The sequence below is a fragment of the Desmodus rotundus genome, chromosome 3 (genome assembly GCF_022682495.2).
Source record: "Desmodus rotundus isolate HL8 chromosome 3, HLdesRot8A.1, whole genome shotgun sequence".
NCBI classification, from domain to species: domain Eukaryota; kingdom Metazoa; phylum Chordata; class Mammalia; order Chiroptera; family Phyllostomidae; genus Desmodus; species Desmodus rotundus.
In genome coordinates, this window is record NC_071389.1 from 148,846,213 (window position 1) to 148,869,306 (window position 23,094).

At 41.4% G+C, this 23,094-nt stretch overlaps 1 protein-coding gene and 1 pseudogene across 3 annotated transcripts in view; one reads left to right on the top strand and one right to left on the bottom strand.

Moving 5' to 3' along the window:
* SARNP (SAP domain containing ribonucleoprotein) overlaps positions 1–23,094 on the top strand; it is a 50,575-nt gene that overhangs the window by 25,670 nt on the left and 1,811 nt on the right. For 2 of the 3 annotated variants that reach the window (XM_024576242.3, XM_024576241.3), the window contains one exon: positions 17,211–17,300. In XM_024576242.3, the coding sequence (XP_024432010.1) occupies positions 17,211–17,300 (90 nt within the window). Of the gene's footprint in view, positions 1–521; positions 558–17,210; positions 17,301–23,094 lie in introns of those variants that run through there. The other variant, XM_045184781.1, reaches the window with a different exon arrangement.
* On the bottom strand, positions 15,708–16,871 carry LOC112319027 (eukaryotic peptide chain release factor subunit 1 pseudogene; annotated as a pseudogene).

The window sequence follows — 23,094 nt, forward strand, 5'->3', positions numbered from 1 at the left end:
GCATTTATAGACATTTTTTACACAAGAGGCTGTAAATTGTCCCCTCCAGCTCTTTGGATTATTTAAGGATAGAATGGCATGCCTTTTCTCATATAAACCTCATGGTGACTATGGGCTAAGAAACCTCCCACCCCTCAAACAAAACAAAATGCAGCTAAATAACCTCTGCCTGATTGGTTCTGATTGATCATCTGCTAGGTTTTCAGTCTTGTGCTAGACTGTTGTTGTTTTTTTTCCCCCTGTCACTTTTCCATGCCTCCCAAGAGAAAGAGTGTTATAGTTAGTCTGTTGGTGTAGGACAGGACTTGGCCTGGCACATAAGAAATTCATCTGTAAAAGGAACGAGAGAGATGGATAGAGGGAATAGATGGGAAGCCAGATCAGTTGACATATATTGGTCATAGGACATTAGTTTTTGTAAAAAGTTAAGTCTGGGTCTACAGTTACAGTGTTCACTGAAGTAGCTAATTTGAGTTTGTTTTATTTTGTTTTCAAATATTGGCGCATTTGGGAAAGTGAAGCTTGATACTTTAGGAAGTTACAGGAAATCCAGCTAGGTAAGTATATTTTAAAAAAAAAAAAAAAAAAAAAAAAAAAAAAGCCCAGGCACTAAGCAGAAAACTGGAATGTGGTTTATATTCTTCTCCCACCCTGGGAATGTGAGGAGCATGTGTTACTACTTATTCATTAATAACAGAAGAAAATATAAGCATCTTATATCCCTATTAATCTTAATACATCTTCCTTCTCTACTATAGTGTTAACTGGGTTTTCCCTACTCGTAGCTCTTCATATAGCTAACTGTGCTAATAATTTATCTTAAGGCTTATAAATCCTGAAGGCTGCTTTTCCCAGGTTTGTAATTTTTGCCAGTTTCTTCCCTGATAATGTAGGTCTTAAGTTATACAGTGTCAGAATATAAAGATTGAAAACAAACTGTCCCTCCAGTGGCCATCATCTTGTTGATGAGGCTGGTAACTAGAAGATTCTTGGGTAGCTGCAGTGATTAGTTTCATGAGACTTTCATATAAATGTATATTTTTGCTCACCCATTGGTTGGGGATAAATCTCTTCAGAGTGAGAGAGAAATTAGATCTGCCTTACTTCTGAGGAGTTTGTCACTAAAATGGGTTAAGATATCAAAGAAGAAGCTGGGCCAAAAAGTCAGTTCCAAGCACAGGAAGGCACCAGTGTCTCCTAGCATACAAATTTCATTGTGGCTAACTGGTGGTGGGCTGGTGTCCAGTCATTCTCTTCTGGAAGGCCCATTTGATTATATCTAGAGTCCCTTCCACTATCTTGTTTGAAATACTTGTTTGCTTTTCCCCTTCAGCATTGGGCTTTGGAATAGAGATAAGCCATTGAGATATGGAGAGAAGGAAGTTCATCAGCCTTCCCAGAGAACCTATAATTGGGATTTGTTAGAGAGTTTACCCATGGGTATACAAAGCTTTTCCAAAGGGAGAACTGTGGGGCCATGAATAGGACAGTGCCAACATGGAACTGTAAGAACACCGAGGGAACTATAAGCTACGGCAAGGTGTTCTGTAGAATATTTTTTAAAGGGGTAGTGGTAGAAGATTTAGATCTCAGGGAAAGTAGCCTGCTGAGTAGGTTTGGGTTCTTACATTCATCCAAATATACTCAAGCAGCTATACCTAGACCAAGTGCAGCATTTAACTTCTCTATTTCCGTTTCCCATAGGACCCTATAAGACCAAGAAAGCTCGCTTGCAAGAGCAAGAAAGCTCGCTCACGTACAGGCTTTCCCATGCTGTCTCTGTCTCTCCACATACATGCACCAAGGAAATGTGCTTAACACAATGAGAAGGTGGCTGACTACAAAACAGAGAGTCCTCACCAAAAACCAATCCTTGGCACCCTGATTTCAGACTTTCAACCTCCAGAACCATACGAAAATAAATATCTGTTGTTTAAGCCCCAAAAAACCAAAAAAGCAAAACCCAAGGAAAATGCAGTGTAGGATTATAGATGCGAAAATCTTCAGTGTGATCCTTTTAGTCGTTATATTTCATTGATCAAGGACTTTTGGGGAAATACCCCCCACACACTTCATCCTAGATTGTCATTTTTCCCAAAACAATTTCTCCATTTGAAAAACTATCCTTATAACTTATATTAACCAATAAGAAAAGATAAAAATGGGTTATATTTATGGGAGATAGAGATAGCAATTGAGAGTGGTTATCAGAAAGGATGAATTTTAAGAAAAACCCAAGACCCAACCCCACATAGTCTTCAGCAATTCTTGGAGCATTTTAGGGCCCAACCAAATTTAATCAGTCCTTTAAATCCCCTTCTCATTCATAATTTGAAAATAAATACTTGGCATTTCTTATACTGCTGTTTCTCCACCCAACCATTGAAACAAACCTTTAGGGAGTGGTGAAGGAACTGTTTAAAGAGGAAACAATAGGGAAAACTCTCTGACCTCAGTTTATACCCTCATCTGGTTCTTCATTTGTTCCTGCTGAGGAACAGGACTTGTCTTTTGTCTGTAACACAAATACATCTTCATCTCCCTCCCTTCCCACTCTACCCCCCCACCTGCTCTTCTCACTCCCTTCTATTATGGTTCCAGTCAATGATGTCATTATGTGTGCCATTCAACTGCTGTTGAACCACTTGGCTATAGGAATTTGGAAGAGCAAAGAGGCAGAATGGAATTTTTCTCTCCTGCCCAGGACTCTTGAGAATGTATTCTAATTTTATCTAGAGAAGTAGGAGTCAGGTTTTTCTTTTCTGAACAACTTCTACTCCCACTATGCCCTAACTTTCAGACACACACTTTTTTACCTAGCTGGGAATGAGGGACAATTAGGCATGAATTATTAGGAGTATAAATTGAACACTTCAAGAGGAAAAGCTTTAAAAATTTGGGGAAGCAAGATGAAATTTTTGATGTTATGTTAGCGTTTATGGCTGGTGCTTTGCCCTGTTTACTATAAATTGGATCTTTGAGAAGTTTGTGATAAAGGGTTTATACTTCCTAAGGTGTACATACCTTTTCATTTGATTTTTCCCTTTCTGATTTCATTCATTGAGTTTGAACCCAAATAACTAGTAGGTAAGAAAGTTTATAGTCAGGTAAAAAACTCACATTCCTATTTCCCCTGCTTGATACACCAACCCTACTAATGTCTTTGAATTCCTTCTTCTAACATGTCAGAACTGATGACTTTGATAAAAAACAAGTTTTATGCCTCTCTGTGGTCCCCCTGCAGTCTTTGCCCCAAAAGTAAACATAGCCTGGAAAAAGAGGGGAATGCCGGATTTCATTGAGTCTGTTTTACTTTTAAATACTTTTGGTGGTTTTGGGCTAGCCAAGCTCGTGGGGTAGGATTATTCTTTTGAGTGTCAGGGTTTTGTTCGCACCCCCCCCCCCCAAGTGCTACTCTTTAGTACATAAGATGAATAATTGTTAAAAACCCACCTGTAAACACATTATATATGATTGTATGTCTAATTTTGGAGTGACCAGTAGCTGGCCTGGCTTTTCTAAGCAGAGCAGTCAGTACCTGTCTGATTGCTACTAGACACTCTTCTTGGCTATGCTAAAATGTGACCCAACTACCTGAATCCAAGTCTGTCTGTCCATCCTTCAAAATATGTATGGGAGGAAAAAGTGTGGGCTTTTTGTGTTTGTTTTGTTTAGTATGTGTGTATGTTATTTTTGCTGGGAGGGGAGCATTTTGGTGTTTCAAAGGTTTCTCATGATGTGAGAGCTGTACCAATACAGGAATGTTTAAGATTTTTTTTTAAGGTTTTATTTATTTTCAGAGAGAAGGGAAAGAAAGGAGGGAGAATGGGAGAGAAACATCAATGCGTGGTTGCTTCTCACACACCCCCAAATGGGGACCTGGCCTGCAACCGAGGCATGTGCCCTGGATGCGAACCTACGACCTTTCAGTTCACAGACTGGGGCCCAACCCACTGAGCCACAACAGCCAGGGCTAAGATGTATTTTAATACTTGAGATGTCAGCACTTGAATTGTTTGAGCTGACATTGATTAGGAGAGGTAATACTTTATTTTTAAAAAATGCATATGGGTTCAATCAATAAAGGTTTAATAATTATATGATAGTTCATTTTTTTTTATGTACTTACCAAAATAGCAAAGTTGCTTTTCATGCCTGATAGCTGAAACTGGTCAGAAAAAATTCTATAGTCTTTTAGAGATGGAGATGGGGGTGAAGCATGGTGTTAGATTGGGAGATATTTTATAGGGGGATACTTGGTCACTACTAGCAAACTAGCAAAGGGCCTGTTTTTAATAAAATCTGAGGTCCTTTTTAAGATCTAGAAACTGTTAATGTCTTTTTTTCCCCTCCTGTTCGTTTGCTACTCTTTTCTCATGTTTTCAGTCCTTTGCTACTCTCTTCTCACATTTTCAAAAAATAATATTTTAACCAAATCTTACCTTCTCATCCCCAGAGCAGATTCTTAGGACAGAAATAGAAATGTATTTTCAGGGTGTTCCACATTTGTAGTTCATATCAAATATTGAATCTTTTAAGTCTGTAGCAGTGAATATGTATTATTGAGGAGATTATGTTTGAAATGCTTTGTTGCTGGATTTTGGAAAGTATTTATTGGGTTAAGAGTTTATTGAGTTAGAGTAGAGAAGGCAGTTAAGAATTTTCACTATTATGCTTGTGTTTAGATATAAAATGGTTGAGTAGGAAAGGAAACTGGAAAAGAACAGAGCCATAGATAAGAAAGGCCTTATATGATGGCTCTCTTTAGAGCTCTAAATGAACAGGCAAAACACATAAGCCTTAAAAATCTATTCTCCTCTTTATTGACATTCTCTCACTGTATCAGTTCTGTAGGGAAAAAAATACCTTTGTGTGCTTGAACCTACTTGCCTCCCTCTTTCCCCCACATACCTGAGGTGTTCCTTGGTCTTGTTTTGGCATGTTCTTCCTTTATTGAACTCCTCCGATTAACAAGAGTCTTTCTGTTCCTCTATTTGAATTCTAGGAAGGCAGCGAGACAGGTGTGCTCCTTAGAGTCAGCTGTGATTCCTTCCTTTTTTTTTTTTTTCCCCTTTCACATTCCTGCAGCTGAGATATCCTCTTTGTAGGAATCTTAAAACTTTTTTGGGAGGCCCCTAGTGCTTTTGGGGGATGAGGGGGATTGGAATGCAATAGCAGCCTTCTTTGCACTTGGTGAGAAGATTTAAAAAATTTTTTGACTGTCCATAAGATTAACCAGGGGACACTTTTTAAAGTTTAGATCCCTAAGCTCTTGCTTTTGAGATTCAGATTTATTAAATGGGATGAAGCCAGAAATCTGCATTTTAAAGTACTGTGGGTGAAAAGAATACATTTTCCTAGTGCTTATTTTAAATTTGTGATTTCTTAGGTAACTGTCATCCTTCATTCTCTGTATATTTTGGCCAAGGCAGCATTTACCTCCCCTCAGAAATTTTTGGCTTTCTTCTTGACATTTCTTCTAAGCTCTGCATTGCTTATCCTTAAAAGCAGTAGCCTTCTGGCTTTTAAGGGAGGGAGGTGGGGACTTTAATAGAAACTTAGTTTCCGGGGGTCTCAAGTGTGAAGCCTTTATTTCCTCCACCTGCCTTGCTTTGTCCTACAGTCAGTTAGAGCAAGACGAAGACGACCTCCTCTGGGGCTGGAGAGGAGTGGGGGTTGGGGAAAGAGCTGGATTTGGACAAGAGAAAGGAAAAGTAATAGGAGCTAGTGACTCTGAAGGGTCTTTAGTTCTGAGCTGACTGTGTTTGGGAGCTTCAAATCCTGTGAGGATAGGAGATAACAGTTCCCGGTGGTATCTTATTCTGATGTAGTTTTAAAGTTCCTGACACCCTTCTGGCCCTACAAAGTTGATTTTGATCTTAGAATTGAAAGATTGTTGAAAGTAAGAGGATTATTTTGAGAAGTGCATTATATGTATGTGTGGGTGGTGTTGGAATGTCTCTACTATGTATGTGCTAAGATGGTATATCCTCTGCTGGTCCAGTCCTTCACCTTTAGTCCTCCTTTAGGCTCTGTGCATTGATTTTTAGGACCACCCCATGTTTTGTGGTCTGGCTGGCATAAGGCTCAAGAGTAAACATGTACAGATGAATTTCAGAAACTGGGGCAGGGAGGTGACAGCTGTGTGTTTAAGCATTGAAGTGTTTCTGACAGAAAAACCATTGGTTGCTGTCATTCACCCTGAGAGTATGAAATTGGAAGCCCACTTACCCTGGAGTGTTTCATAACCTTTACCTCTGGGAAGTCAAGGCCACAGTCATTATTAATCTATCATTGCCTGAAAGCCCCCAGGCTCTGCTTTTCATCTTGCCCTCAGTCACGTGGCAGTGAAAGTCAGGGTATGACCCTAAGGGTCCCTGTTTTCTTTTTGCCTCACTCTTACCTTACATTCCCTTGAAAAATCAGATTGACCTGAGAACTATTACCATAGTATTGTAATTCATTTACAAAAGGGGGCAGTTATTTGTTTTGTTTCCAAAATGTGACCATGTTAGGTCCCTATTAGCTTTTCTTTCATCACTCCAGGGAAGAGACTTCTGAGGAAATAACTGTTAGAGTGGGATAAATAAAGTGGCAGGGTTTAGGTCCTGATGGGAATGTATTATATGGGACTTTTACATAGAACAGTGTTGGATGTGAACAGTAACTCAGTCATTAAAACACCTATAGAAGAATGCCCCGGCTGGTGTGGCTCAGTGGATTGAGCCCTGGCCTGTGGACCAAAAGATTGCTGGTTTGATCCCAGTCAGGGCATAGTACCTGGGTTGCGGGTCAGGTCCCCAGTTGGGGGCACAGGAGAGGCAACTGATGCCATTCTTTCGCACTTCGTTTCTCTCCCTCTCTTTCTCTGTTATCCTCTCTCTCTAAAAATAAATAAAGTCTTTTTAAAAAATATATATTTATTGATTATGCTATTACAGTTGTCCCATTCCCCCCCCCACTCCACTCCATCCTGCCCACCCCCTCCCTCCCACATTCCCCCCCTATAGTTCATGTCCATGGGTCATACATACAAGTTCTTTGGCTTCTACATTTCCTACACTATTCTTACCCTCCCCCTGTCTATTTTCCACCTATCATTTATGCTACTTATTCTCTGTACCTTTCCCCCCACTTTCCCCCTCCTGCTCCCCTATTGATAACCCTCCATGTGATCTCCATTTCTGTGGTTCCATTCCTGTTGTAGTTGTTTGCTTAGTTTGCTTTTGTTTTTGTTTTAGGTGTGGTTGTTAATAACTGTGAGTTTGCTGTCATTTTTACTGTTCATATTTTTTATCTTCTTTTTCTTAGGTAACTCCCTTTAACATTTCATATAATAAGGGCTTGGTGATGATGAACTTCTTTAACTTGACCTTATCTGAGAAGCACTTTATCTCCCCTTCCATTCTAAATGATAGCTTTGCTGGATAGAGCAATATTGGGTGTAGGTCCTTGCCTTTCATGACTTGGAATACTTCTTGCCAGCCCCTTCTTGCCTGTAAGGTCTCTTTGGAGAAAGCTGACAGTCTTCTGGGAACTCCTTTGTAGGTAACTGTGTTCTTTTCTCTTGTTGCTTCTAAGATTCTCTCCTTCTGTGTAATCTTGGGTAATGTAATTATAATGTGCCTTGGTGTGTTCCTCCTTGAGTCCAGCTTCTTTGGGACTCTCTGAGCTTCCTGGAAGTCTTATTTCCTTTGCCAGATTAGGGAAGTTCTCTTTCATTATTTGTTCAAATAAGTTTTCAATTTTTTGTTCTTCCTCTTCTCCTTCTGGCACCCCTATAATTCGGATGTTGGAACGTTTCAAGATGTCCTGGAGGTTCCTAAGCCTCTCCTCATTTTTCCAAATTCTTGTTTCTTCATTCTTTTCTGGTTGGATGTTTCTTTCTTCCTTCTGGTCCACACCGTTGATTTGAGTCCCAGTTTCCTTTGCATCACTGTTGGTTCCCTGTACATTTTCCTTTGTCTCTCTCAGCGTAGCCTTCATTTTTTCATCAAGTTTTCGACCAAATTCAACCAATTCTGTGAGCGTCCTTATTACCAGCATTTTGAACTTTGCATCTGATAGGTTGACTATCTGTTCACTGCTTAGTTGAATTATTTCTGGAGCTTTGAAGTATTTTGTCATTTGGGCCTTTTTTTTTTTTTTTTTTTTTTCTTGGCACGTCTGTTACTTAAAGGGGTGGAGCCTTAGGTGTTCACTGGGGCGGGGTAACGCTGGTGGCTGAGCTGTGACGCTGTACGTGGGGGAGAGGCCAGGGAGAGGCCGAGAGGGAGCAATGGCGCTTGCTCCACTCTCCACCAGATTTTAGTCACTCCCTCCACTACCCACAATCAAATTGGGCCCCTCTGGTGCTGGTTCCCGAGTGGGTGGGCTTGTGCATGCTCTAGGCCCCTGTGGGTCTCTCCAACGACCTCTCCTGTGAGGCTGGGAGTTTCTCCTGCTGCTGCCCCAACCCCCACGGGTGTTTTCAATCAGAGGTTTGAGGCTTTATTCCCCCCCCCCCCCCCCCCCCCCCGCCCCACGCTGGAGCCCTGAATTGCGAGGTCTGCTTTCCTCCCTGCCGTTCGTCCTGGTTTATCTATGCATGAATGTGGGGCCGTGGGATGCTACCCACCACTCTTGCCTGCCCTGTTCTCCGCCGCTCTGAGTCCGGCCCTCTCGGTTTATCTGTGCGCCAATGTGGGACCACAGGGTCTGCTAGTTGTCAGACTGCCTTCCCCGTTCGTCCCACCCTCGGCCAGTCTCGGTCCCGCCACAGCCACGCGAGTCCTCTACACCCAGCTGCCCGTCTCCGCCCCTCCTAGCGGTCTGGATGAATGTTTATTTTTTATCTCCTTGGTATCGGACTTCCTTGCTGTTTGCTTTTCTGTCAGTTCTGGTTGTGCGAGGAGGCACAGTGTGTCTACCTACACCTCCATCTTGGTTCTCCTAAGTAAAGTCTTAAAAAAAAAAAAAAAAAAAAAAACAGCTATAGGAGAATGGCCAGCTCCAACTCACAGCAGTACCTAAGCTTCTCTGTAATGCCCCATCCTACTTGTAAAGGTACCTCTGACTGAATTCTTTAGATTGAAATTTCTTCCTCCTGTGCATGATGTAAGTGAGTGAACTTAACAGCAGTGACCAGGAAAAATGCCTGTCTTGGTTAATGCTTTTGGTCTCCTCTAACAATAGTGAGTATGTCTATTTGAATTCAGAAATACTCTTGCTTTGTCTTTTGGGAATTACGAGTTGAAATTCCCTAAATGAGCCCAGGTTACACTTAGGTCACTGTTTTGTTTCTTTTCGTTTCTTTTTATGATCCAGAGTGGCACTGGTAATAAGACTGAAGAAAGTGAATGCTCTCAACCCACAGTCAGTCCATGGGGTGCTATTGCTAATTAAATCAAAGTGGACTCCTTTTGGCAGAGCAGGTAACCCTAGAACTCACTAGCTTGGAATAGTAGCAACTATTGAGGATTAAATTAGTAAGTTGTTTTTCTTTAATGTTCTCATGAATTTGAATCTTGAGGACAAGTTTGGTTTGGAAGATAACAAAGGCAGAAATCAATTTTGGGTAGAGAGCTTATCCTTGGTACTCTTTGCCATAAAAAGAGGCAGTCTCTTTAGAAAAAGCATCTATGATATCCAGGTTGCCAGTTATTACAGTTGGTCTTCCATTTGGGGCTTGATTCTTGGCTATGTTGTATATGCCATGGAAACCATTGATGAGAACCCTTAATTTAAAATTTTCTAGTTACAACCTAGTACCTTCTCCTCTCCTTTTCCTTTTTGGGGCATTAAGGTATTTTAAAATTAATCTCACTATATTTAGACAAGAATAAGTTCTTAAAGGTATAGCAGCAACTGTCTAAATGCACTTCATTTTGTCTTCTGAGCTTTACTTTGGGATCAGGGTGTTGGATCTCCATCTCTGGATCTCATGTTTCTCTTTCACTGGAGTACCCTGGCCTCTCTTTTATAATAGGAATATTTTCAAAAATTGTCCTGGCTGGTATGTCTCAGTGGGTTGAGTGCTGGTCTACGAAGCAAATGGTTGCCGTTCAATTCCCAATCAGGGCACATTGCCTAGGTTGCAGGCCAGGTCCCCTACGGGGGGCATGTGAGAGGCAGCCACACATTGATGTTTCTCTCTCTCTCTCTTTCTCCCTCCCTTCACTTTTCTCTAAAAATAAAAATAAATAAAGAATCTTTAAAAAAATTTGTTTTCAAAAATCACTTGCCAGAAAGAGGCCACACATTTGGCTTTAAACTTTGTAGCAGTCAGTAAAAAAGGAAAGCACAGTTGTACTGTTTACAGTTATTCACAGGGTTTAGGAGTTAAGGACTAACAAGTGACTCAGCAAAAACATGATTATTTTGGGTATGGGGACCAGAAAGAAAATCTTCCCATGGGTCCTCATAATGCAGTGCTGTAATGGACAATGGCACACAGCTTTACGTAACTCAGTTTTCAATTTATAAGCCCTATGAGGTTAAGGATCTTTGTTTTATTCATTTCTCTATTCCCAGTGCCATACAGTGCCTGACCAAAAATAGACAGACACTCAGTGGATATTTGAATGACTAGTGGGTGAGTGAACTAATTTTACAGTTTTGGTGTCCTTGGAAGTGTTGGTAGAAACTGATGTCAGGTAATTTGAAGTCAAGGCCACAGTCATTATTAATCTACCATTGCCTGAAAGCACCCAGGCTCTGCTTTTCATCTTGCCCTCAGTCACGTGTCAGTGAAAGTCAGGGTATGACCCTAAGGGTCCCTGTTTTCTTTCTGCCTCACTCTTACCTTACATTCCCTTGAAAAATCAGATTGACCTGAGAACTATTAACATAACATATATTATATAACATAATATAATGAATGGCTATAGTGAAAGCCATTCTTCAGATGCCTTTAGAGTACCTGGGGTAGGATCCACAGAGTTTGAGGTTGAATCCTTGCTCAGTTCCCTTGGACATTTCCTCATATAGATACCTTTTTTTTTTTTGTAGTCTTTAATTATTGGGGATGATGAAATCAGTAAAGCCTGGCAACGTAGATTTTTTTTAGGGTTCCAGAAGGAGAAGATGGTTAATAGCACTTGGGCGAGAAGACTGGTTTTGTCCAGTTACTATTCTGCCACACTTTTAACACTAAATGGGACAAATACATTTGTCCAAATACTCATTTACCTTGTAGCTAAAGGGAATTTCCTTGTTGCCTTGGTAATGGGTCTTATTCTTACCAGCTTTTGGTGAGTTCACTTCTAATGTAGAGGAAGAATGTATGGCATTGATAGCTGCAAATTGTTGGTAGTCTCAGACTTTGTTTCAAGGACTAGGAAGAATGTTGCAATAAAAATAATATCTAATATTTATTGAATGCCTATATCAAGGATGTCAGACTCATTTTCACCAGGGGCCATATCAGCCTTGTGGTTGCCTTCAAAGGACTGAATGTAATTTTAAGACTGTATAAATGTAACTACTCCTAACAGTTAAGCAAGAGCTTGGTGCTGCTGCTGGGTAGAAACAAGGTGGAGGGCCAAATTTGGCCCAAGGGCCTTGTGTTTGCCACCTGTGGCTTATATCATAGTTCCTGTGTACTGAGTACATTCACACATGTAATTTGTATTCTTGCCTGGAATTTCTCAGTCTTTTCCCTGAGTAGGTATTACTTTCTTTAAATTGCCAGAGGATTTTGCAAATATGAAAGGGGAACAAGGAGAAAAGTGAATTTTAAAAGTTGGAAGATGTCTTCTGAAAGGTTCAGTTTGGAACTATCTTATTCCATGGTAGAAAATACAGTGGTAGTGATTCATGGGGGGTATTTGGCTTTAATAAATATGAATCATGCTTTCTGTCCTGTACTATATATGTGGTCTCTCCTCTCTTTTGTACAATTCCCTTTTTCATTTTTATGAACGAGCTTTTAAAAATAAAAGGCAGTTTTGGAGAAATAGGATTATTATATATGCTGAAATTATTGATGTTAGTCGCTTGGCTTGCTGTTTAAATCTTGAGTGACAGGATGGGAGAAAACTATATGGATTAATCTGAACATTCAGTGCCTGTGTTTAGCTAGTCAAGACAGGATTCTCCTCTGATTTTGGGTGCAAGTTGTATGTTTTCAGGAATTTTCACTTAATAGGAAATAAGGGCATTTCAGATTCCGGCATTCTTCTTCTGACACAGAACCATGCATGGGAAGAATAAAGATTTGTTAGTGGTTGAGGGTTTGTAGGAGGGAAGTGGGGAGGGGGATGAAGAAGAGAAAGGTTTACAAATGCATATGACACTGAGCTAAAGGAGTCAGTGCAGCCTGCAGATGCATAACCCCATTTGTGCACTTGAGCATGGCCTAAGGGAACATTGGCCTGATGAACGCAGAGAGAGATGCATTTTGATCAAGATAATTTCCCTTAGATGGGTCTCACCATCCTATGAATCAAAGCCTGTCAGCAGGGAGCTAAAGATGGAGTGAAGTTTATTGTACATTTGTTTCCATGCGACACTTTCACGCCAGAAGGGTCAAGTGAGAGAAATCATTAGAACTGTGTTGATTTACTGGGCCTGTTGTGCACTTTCCCTGCAGGGCAAGAAGGAAAGAGGCTTTAGGAGGGGAGTTGAGAGGCACTGGGTGTTGAGGGAAGAGCAGGCATGCACAAAATAAACCCTCACTGGTCTCTGCGAGAGAGGAGTGGACAGGCTATTTATAGGGAGTGAGAAGTGGGATCTGTTTTGTTTTGGTTTTTTTCCCTTCCCCTAGAGCCCCTGGTAGATTTGGAACAGATGCTCTGGCTGAATCTCCAGGAGAGGCACCAACGATCTGATTAAAAGGGAAGTTCATGACCTGGCTAAGCTGACTCATTTGGTTGAGGTGTCATCCCGTGCACTAAAACGTTGTGGGTTCAATCCCTGGTCAGGGCACATACCTAGGTTGTGGGTTCTGTCCTGTTTGGGGCACATACGGGAGGCAATCAATTGATGTTTTTCTCTTTCTTGCTCTCTCTCCAAAAAATCAATAAATATATCCTCGGGTGAGGATTTTTTTTAAAGGGAAGTTCATGGGGGAAATCTCTTATACTATCCCTAGTGGCTAGAGAAGTATATTCTCCCCTCCCTCCATTCTTTTTCCCCCCTTGTTCTTGCCTTACCTTTGAGCTCGGAAGAAAACACAGGAAATTTAATTTAGAAATCAAAATTCCCATTTCTGATCTAGCAAAATAGCGAACCAGAATAAAGGTTGTCCCACACATTCTGAATGTAGATTTGTGAAGAGTGACCCCAGGGTTTGTGCTGAGAGAATGGCTGGGTTTCAGGTAGCATCTCCGTCTATGTAATTTGAATTTGCTGAAGTACCCCTAGCATTGAATTAAATGAAAGAAAGTATGTAGTGTGGTAGTTTAGCAAGATAGGGTGTAGTCCTGCCTCTCTCCAAGAAGAGTATGGAACGTTCTTTTCATTTCCCTTAAAACTCCAGCTTGGCCTGGAGACTTAGTGAAGTGGAGATACTTTATCTAGAATATTCTCTAGAGGCTCTTGTTTTGAAATTTCCATTTATATCCCTTATTCACTTTTATGTTAGTGGTGGTAGACAAAACTTTTCCTACTAACTTAGGTAAGGGAATGTGTAGTGAGGCCTGTGTTCATTGGAAACCCTCTTAATTTTTTTTATTACAGTTCAGTAGATGGAATAGTCAGTAAGCCAGAATTAGAAACAAATTTGGTTGAGAAAAATCTTTAGTATAAGATGACTAATGACAGTCCTTTCCTTAGATCCCTGCATACTTATAAAGTGGAGGCATTTGGCATGGTAGAAAGAGGGTAGGATCCTAGCATTGAGGCAAGTTATTTGAATGATACGGAAGTCATTGAAGTAGTTTACAACTGCTTTTACCTAAGGGTTATACTAATGCTTATCCCATGGGAATTAAGCACTTCTTCCACTCTGCTACCATTGTTGTAAAGAAATGCTTATGCGAGATACCTGAGGTGGTCAAGTTAGGAAAGTGGCTAAAATGCCCTGAGTTCCATTCCTGCCTCTCCCACTTACTCTGTAAGACTATTTGTGAAACTTTGGGCAAATTATGTAATCCCTGTAAGCTTCAGTTTTCTTGTCTATTAAAGGAGTTAATAGACATAGTGTCTACCCACTATGTATGTTCTAGTACCTGCTGTTTTTAAGATTGCTGTAAGAAGTAAATGAGATACTGCCTGTAAAGAACACGCAGTAACTGGCATATAGTAAGCACTCAAATGTTAGTGGCTATAATATATTAATTTAGATTATTAAAGTTAAAGACAAGAAACTTCTTTTTTTCCTAAAACCTGACACAATATTTTATAGCAATTTAGACTCTATTAATTATTCAGCCAGTATAGATTTGCTGATGTTTGTAATGAAAAAGGTAGAAAAACTATGTGGGCTATATCCTGTTCTAGTTATTAATAGAATATAATTGATAACTCATGTAGGGTTTTTCAGTCCTTCATAATTACCAACCTTTCTTAGCTCTTTCATACTCACTAGAAGACAAGTGCAGCAAAAGAGAGAAAATGAATGTGTTTCTCAAGCTGAAAGAGCTCTGAGTAGTTTGAAATGATTTTGAAATAAGGTGAGTCAAGGAACCAACTGAGAGAGAGAGATGCTCTGCACCTTTCCAAGCATCTAAGAGACTCATGATGCCTGCCCTGTAGCTGGAGACAATGTTTCAGCTCACTGAATTAGAATTGAAGCTGGCAGTTCTCCTAGAGCTGTTTTAAAGACTGAGCTAATACTGTTTACACCCAGTACTGTTCAGTGTAAAAATCTCATACATATTCCCATTGGAACCTAAAACTTGCCATTTTATTTATCCCACTTTAACAAATATTTTTTCATTTTCCACCTTCCCTGTGCACTTTACCGCCAGTGATCAAAAGCCTAGCCCTAGAATTGATAAACACCTAAACTCAGGTGGGCCCCCTGGGTGTCTCATCTCTCCCTACCCCAACCCTTTCCCTGAACTTGGCACTCCTGACAAAGAACCTTTTCTCTCATATACCCCAAGAGACCCTCTACTCCATACACACATATCCACCGTCACTATAGGCCAGTATAGTTTCTTTGACAACCAGCATAAGGTTGGGTCAAAAGATTTTAAACACACTTTTTTTTTTTAATTGATTTTAGAGGGCTAGGGAGAGAGAAACGTCAATTTGTTGTTCTACCTATTCATGCATTCATTGGTTCTTTCTTTTTTTTTTTAAAGATTTTATTTACTTATTTTTAGAGAGAGAGGAAGGGAGGGAGAAAGAAGGAGAGAAACATCAATGTGTGTGAGAAACATCAGTCAGTTGCCTCTCGCACGCCCCCAGCTTGGAACCCAGGCTGCAGTCGAGGCATGTGCCCTGACTGGGAATAAAACTGGCAACCTTTTGGTTCATAGGCTGGCACTCAATCCACTGAACCACACCAGCTAGGACCAAAAACTGGGATTCTTCATTAAATTAGTTCAAAGTTGTATTTAGGAATTTAGTTGTAGGCTCCTGTGCTGACCCCATGACAAACCAAAGTGTAGGGTTGGATCTGATTTTGTTTCAGTTTTCTTTTCAATGTCCAATACTCGTGGATTAAGTTCTGGAAATGTTCCAGTTGTAAGGAAGGGATCTGTTTGGATTCTACTATGAATCTGCTCCTTGGGGTTGGATGCTGGAGGGTTAGGCATATTTTGCCAGACCCAGGTCAACTAGTAGTCATTAAGGTCAAAAAATTCCTCTCCTTGGTATTCCACTCCCTGGAAATCTACTCGGTACTGCAAGATATCTCCAATTCCACCAAATCCTTTCACAAGTTGGGGATCTTTCTTGTGACTTATCTGTGGCAATTTCCATTCTAGTTCCAAAATTTTTATAGTTGTTAACAAACCATTCCAGCAGGGGCACAATCTTAATTGGTTCCTGTTCTTTTCCTGTCTCTTTGTCTGTGAAATAAGATTTATCCTTCTCTTGTTCTGGAGTTAAGAGAATTTTCTCCTGCATGTCCTGGCTGACTTTATCAAAGTATTGTTCTATTAATTTCTTCTTTTGAATGAATTTCACATTGGAGAGGACTTCAGTAGATAACTCAATAGTTTGGTTGAATCCATTTTCACCTCCATAGGATGTATCAGCTAATTTGAAAACTTCTGGTTGCAGCCTCTCATCAAACATAAGATTGGCTCAGTTCAGTTTCAAAGTCAGCTGATCCAGCCAAAATGAGACCAGCCACATTGTTTGTCCCCAGAAATAAACAGTTGCACAGCAGTCTCAGCTACTTTCTAACATGGTTATGTCGCCTTTCCATTCTTAAACAGGCAAAACTCAAGGCTGACTGACCTCCTCTATGTTTCTTCGGGAGATCCACAGTGAATGTGCAGAACTTCTGTTGTATTTCCTTGGAGTGTGCCAAAAAGTGCACCACTATCATCTATTAATGAATCCAGATTTGCTGGTATCTGAAAGTAGTGCTATAAGAGCCTCTGTGTGGAATTTGTTGTCACACAAATACAGTAAGGCATTAATCAGTTTCAGAAGTTTTAAGTCAATGTTGACTTTCTTTTCCTTTCCTTCTTCTGTTACACAATTGTACCACAGTAAACAACCAGGCCATTCGGAGGTGTTTTGTTTTAAAGTTGGAGTCTTTGTTATACTGATGTAATGTCTCCTAGGCTGTTTACCCATGACTTCGTGTTACTCGCAGTTCCTTCATTTGCTAACATTTTTGCCATTGATGAAATCTGGTCTTTGGGAGGAATGATCAATATATCCTGCTTGTGCCATTGCTAAGGGCCGCCTCCAAGCTTTTACTTAATCAGCTTCTTGATCTTCCCTATCTCCACGTTCCTGTCAGCAACACTGGGGTCGACCACCATCTTAAAATAAAGTTTTTAGTTATTCTAGGGACAGCATGCTGTATGTTAGCTTACTCAGTTTCTTATCTATTTTTTTCTTTTTGTCCCCTCCCCCGGCCCCCCCCCCCCCCCAGGCATGTGCCCTGACTGGGAATCAACCAGTAACCCTTTGCTTCACAGGCTCATGCTCAATCCACTGAGCTACACCAGCCAGGGCTTATCTATTTTTTTCTGTTTGTGTGATCCTTAGATCTTAATACCAGGTTGGCCATGTTGTGATCCATAAATTATAGTTTAATTCCCATTTCCCTTGTGAATGGAGGCTAGCTTGTTTTAATCCTTTTCTTTGTCCCTAAACAGTCTGAAGATGATGAGAAACTGAAAAAGAGGAAGGAGCGATTTGGAATTGTCACAAGTTCAGCTGGAACAGGAACCACAGAGGATACAGAGGTAAAAATACTCATAAATGCTTAGAACCCTTGAAGGGAAATAAATGGTGAGCAAACTTGATTGGAGAGACACTATTATTTCCCCAGCCTACTTTTTAAGTGCCCAAAAGACAAAATCTTTTATCCTTGTTTGATAGCTGTTTTCTGAATGAAGTGGCCACAGAATTGTATCAATATACTTTATTTACTGTTACAACCAGTTAGTCTAGTAGGAAGGCGCACAAGATTTGGAATCAGATAAGACTGGATTTCAGAAGTGGCTCAGCCACTTAGCTCTCAGTAATATTTATAAGTTATGGTACTTTACCTTTTTTTTAAGATTTTATTTATTTTTAGAGAAAGGGGAAGGGAAGGAGGGAGAGAAATGTCAATGTGTGGTTGCCTCTCGTGCACCCCCTACTGGGGATCTGGCCCGCAACCCAGGCATGTGTCCTGACTGGGAATCAAACCGGCGACCCTTTGGTTTGGAGGCTGGGACTCAATCCACTGAGTCACACCAGCCAGGGCTATGGTATTTTCTTAGTTTTAGCATCTGGGATGTAGAGAGTAATACCTACTTTGAAGTAGTATCTTAAGCATGAAATGTTTCCGCATAAAGAAGAATGATTCCAGGGAGAGTGCTTGACATGATGACACCTGTCATACTTGAGTATTCAATAAGTAGTAATGTCGCTGATAATCTGCCATGCATATTTCTTTGACCATTTAATGAAGGCTGTATCCAACCCAGGCACAAGTATGGTTGTGCCTAACTCCCTTCTGCAATAGGACAGTGGACTCAAGTGAGATATCCTGTTCTTATCACTTTATTTACAAATAGTTCCTCATTTTGCTTTCTTTATTTAAATTTTTTAAATTATGTTTTATTGATTCTGCTACTGTAGTCATCCTGATTTTTCCTCCTTTGCCCACCTCTGCCCGACACCCCTGCTCCCTCAGGCAATTCCCCCACCATTGTTCATGTCCATGGGTCACGTGTATATGTTCTTTGGCTACTCCATTTCCTGTACTGTACTTTACATCTCCATGGCTATTCTGTAATGACCTATTTGTACTTTTTTTCTTTTTTAATTTTACTTTCATTTTTGAGAGAGGGAAAGGGCGGGAGGAAGAGAGGGAGAGAAAAATCGATGTGAGAAGTAGATCAATTAATTGGTTGCGTCTTGCACTCCCTCAAGTGGGGACCTGGCCTGCAACCCAGGCATGTGCCCTGACTGGAAATCGAACCAGCGACCTTTCAGTCTGCAGACTGGCACTCAGTCCATGAGCCACACCAGCAAGGGCCCTATTTGTATATCTTAATTCCCTCACCTCTTCACCATTTCCTTGATAACCCCACTCTCATCTGGCAGCCACCAAAATGCTCTTTGTATGCATATTTAAAAAAATTTAATCTTTATTATCTTTTTTTCCATTGCCATTTAGTCCCCTTATATCACACTGTTGTCCATGTCCATGAGACCTTTTTCTTTTTTGCTTAATCCCTCCACTGCCTAACCTTCCCACCCCCATATCCATGATTCTGTCTCTGTTTTTCTTCCCTGCTTAGTTTGTTTTTTAGATTGTTGATGTATATCTGTTGTGGCCATTTTATTGTTCATAGTTTTGATCTTGTTCTTTTTCTTAAATAAGTCCCTTTAACATTTCATATAATAAGGTCTTGGTGATGATGCAGTCCTTTAACTAGACTTTATCTGGGAAGCACTTTATCTGCCCTTCCATTCTAAATGATAGCTTTGCTGGGTAGAGTAATCTTGGATGTAGGTCCTTGCCTTTCATGACTTTGAATACTTCTTTCCAACCCCTTCTTCCCTCCCTGTAAGGTTTCTTTTGAGAAATCAGCTGCTAATCTTTCAGGAACTCCTTTGTAGGTAACTGTGTCCTTTCTCTTGCTGCTTTTAAGATTCTCTCCTTATCTTTAATCTTGGATAATGTTACTATGATGTGCTTTGGTGTGTACTTCCTTGGGTCCAACTTCTTTGGGACTCTGTGAGCTTCCTGGACTGCCTGGAAATCTCTTTCCTTTGCCAGATTGGGGAAGTTTTCCATTATTTTTTCAAGTAAGATTTCCATCTCTTTCGCTTCCTCTTATTCCTATGATTCCGGTGTTGGAATGTTTAAAGTTGTCCCAGAGGTTCCTAAGCCTCTCCTCGTTTTTTGAATTTGTGTTTCTTCATTCTGTTTTGGTTGGATGTTTATTTCTTCCTTGTGGTCCAGACTGTTGATTTGAGTCAACAGTTTCCTTCCTGTCACTATTGCTTCCTTGTATATTTCCTTTATTTCACTTTGCATAGCCTTCACTTTTTCCTCTATTTTGCAACCGTGCTCAACCATTTATGTGAGCATCCTGATTACCAGTGTTTTGAACTGTGCATCTGATAGGTTGACTGTCTCTTCATTGTTTAGTTGTATGTTCTCTGGAGCTTTGATTTGTTCTTTCATTTGGGCCTTTTTTGTTTTTTGGTCTTGGAGTACCTGTTATATAATAAGGAGTGGAGCCTTAGGTATCGCCATGGTCGGGCGACTCACATTGCTGTGTTGTGGTGCTGTATGAGGGGGAGGGGTCCGAGAGGGAACAGTGCCAGTTGGTCAGCTTTTGGCCAGTTTTCAGTCACTTCCCCTGCTACCCACTAGCAAATTGGGCCCTTCTGGTGCTGCTTCCTGGGTGGGTGAGTTTGTGTACGGGTGAGTTTATGTACGTTTTAGGACCCTGTGGGTGTCTCTAACGAACTCTCCTGTGAGGCTGGGAGTTTCTCCCACAGCCACAACCCCCACAGGTTTTATCAGTCAGTTTTGAGGATTTCTTTCCCTGCACTGGAACTCTGGGTTGCACAGACGGTCTATTTCGCTCCCCAGTTGTTTTTCCTGGTTTATCTGCACAGAAATGTGGGACCACCCGGTCTGCTAGCCGCTACCTCACCTGCCCAGGTCCTCCAGCCACTGCCACTGCCTCGCCACACGTCTTCTCTACCCTAGCCGCCTATCCCTACCTCTCCTACCAGTCTGGATGAACGTTTCTTCTTTAACTCCTTGGTTGTGGGACTTCCATACAGTTCGATTTTCTGGTTGGTTTTTTATTTTAAATTTGTTGTTGTCCTTCTTTTGGTTGTGCAAGGAGGCACAATGAATCTACCTACTCCTCCATCTTGTCCTGAAGTCTCAGAATCTCTTTTCTTTTGTTCTGATGAGTTGTTTCTTGCTTCCTTACGTTCCAAATTATTGATTTGATTCTCGGCTCCATCCACTTTATTGTTGTTTCCCTGTAAATTGTTCTTTTTTGATTTTTTAAAATATTTTATTTTCATTTTTAGAGGGGAGGAGAGGGAAAGAAATATACCAATGTGTGTTACCTCTTTCATGGCCCCTACTGGGGACCTGGCTCACAACCCAGGTATGTGCCCTGACTAGGAATCAAACCAGCGACCCATTGCATTACAAGCCAGCGTTCATTCCACTGAGTCACACCAGCCAGGCCAACTGTTCCTTATTTCAAATAGAGTATCTTTCATTTCTGACTAGATCCTGGAATTTTGATCTGTTCTTTCATTTGGGCCATATTTCTCTATAACCTCGTTTTGGCAGCCTCCCTGTGTTTGTTTCTGTGTATTATTAGGTAGAGCTGCTTTGACTCTGTGTCTTGATAGTGTGGCCTAATGTAGTAGGTGTCCTCTAGGGTTCATTGGCACAGTCTTCCCTATCACCCAAGCTGGGTACTTGAGGTACACCTTTCATGTGGGCTGGGTATACCCTCCTTTTTTGTTGTTTTTGTTTTAAAGATGTTATTCATTTATTTATTTCTAGAAAAAGGGGAAGGGAGGGAGAAAGAGAGGAAGAGAAACCTCAGTGTGTGGTTGCCTTTCATGTGCTTCCCACTGGGGACCTGGCCCGCAACCCAGGCATGTGCCCAGACTGGGAATTGAACCAGGAACCCTTCAGTTCACAGGCCAGCACTCAATCCACTGAGACACACCAGCCAGGGCCACCCTTCTTTTGTAGTTGAGTCTTGGTTGCTGTTGGCAGATCAATGGGAGGGATTTACCCAGGCCTGTAAGCTGCAAGTACTGACTGTGACCACTGACCACCAATCTCTGCCCTCTGTGGAGGAGCTGCTGTGCAGGGACAGGGTGGTGGTACTCCAGCATGGTCTGTAGCTGTCCACTGGGTATACTGGCCCTTATGTTTCCCAAGTGGTGCAGGCTAAGGTCAACCACCACCTGTTTTGCCCCAGGGCCACTCTACCTGAGCTATAAAGCAGTCTGAGATGGCTGCTACTTGTGCTGGGCTTGGAGATTCACAGGAGAAACCAAGCTGTGAATCTAGGCTGGCTGCTGCTGGTGCTGGGCCTGGGGCTCACTGAGGCTTATTTGGGAGGATTTAGGAAGTTGTGCAGCATGAGCCAAGACCAGCCATTCATATGGAAAAGTAGCTTGAGTGGGGTGGAGTCTCAAGATATCGCCAGGGTGGGTCAAATAGTGTTAGTCAAGTTGATGAAATCTCAGATATGGCATTTGCTTGCTGGCTTTATGGCTCCATGGCCCTGTTGGGGAGGGCTTAGAAAATGGGCAATGGCCTCTGCTTGCCTTGATGCCAGACACTTCAGTTCCTCACAGTATGCCACTGTGCCTTTCAAGCTGCTACCCCAGTGCTAACACTCAGAAGGAGTAAGTCTGAGTAGGTGAGTCCGTGGGTGGTTTCTTACAAGGAACTGTTTGGGCTCCAGAAATTTCTTCCACAGAACCAATCCCCACAGGTTTTTGCAGCCAGAAGTTGTGGGGACTTATCTTCCTAGCACTGGAACCCTGGGCTGGTGGGCCTGGTGTGGGGCTGGGACTCCTTGCTCTTAAGATAACCTTCCTGAATTTTTATCTACCACATGTGGATGTGGGACCAGCCCCTTTCCACATCTGTACCCCTCCTACCAAACTGGATGGATGTGGTTTATTTAATTCCCTAGTTGTCAAGACTTCCATTCAACTCAATTTCTGACGGTTCTGAGTGATGCTTGTTCTGTATTTCAGTTGTAATTTTTAGTTGTGTGAAGAGGCAAGCCATGTCTGCCTATGCTGCCATCTTGCCTGGAAGTCTCTCCTTTTTTTCTTTTTCTTCTTTCTTTTCTTTTTTAAGACTTGTGTTCATCCATATTCCAGTTTCCCCTGGAGTAACTTACATTCACTGAGACACTCAAACATTGTAAGACTGCTCAGAATATTGATAGATAATATTGATTTGTTGATTTGAAAGTATCTATTGGGTTGGCCAAAAAGTTCATTTAGTATTTTCTGTTGGGATGTCTCTAGTAGTGCTTTAGTTAAAGACTTCATTCGAAACAGTTTTGTTAGATACTATTGTGACAGCTGTCATATCAGCATGCATTGTTTTTTAAAGATTTTATTTACTTTTTTTTTAGAGAGGAAGGGAGGGAAAAAGAGAGGGAGAGAAACATCAGTGTGTAAGAGATGTATCGATCAGTTGCCCCTCACCCACCCCCAACTGGGAACTTGGCCTGAAACCCAGGCATGTGCCCTGACTGGGATTTTAACCAGTGACATTTCCGTTCGCAGACCAGGATGCTCAATCCACTGAGCCACACCAGCCAGCGCTCAGCATTCATTTTTTAAAGCAGCTGTTTAGCAGCAGACCTGGCCTCTACCCACTAGAAGCCAATTGCAGGAGATAGCCAACATACTCAAAATATCCAAATCAGCCCTGGCTGATGTGGCTCAGTGGATTGAGCACCAGCCTGCAAACCAAAGGGTTGCTGGTTCAATTCCCTGTCAGAGCACATGCCTGGGTTG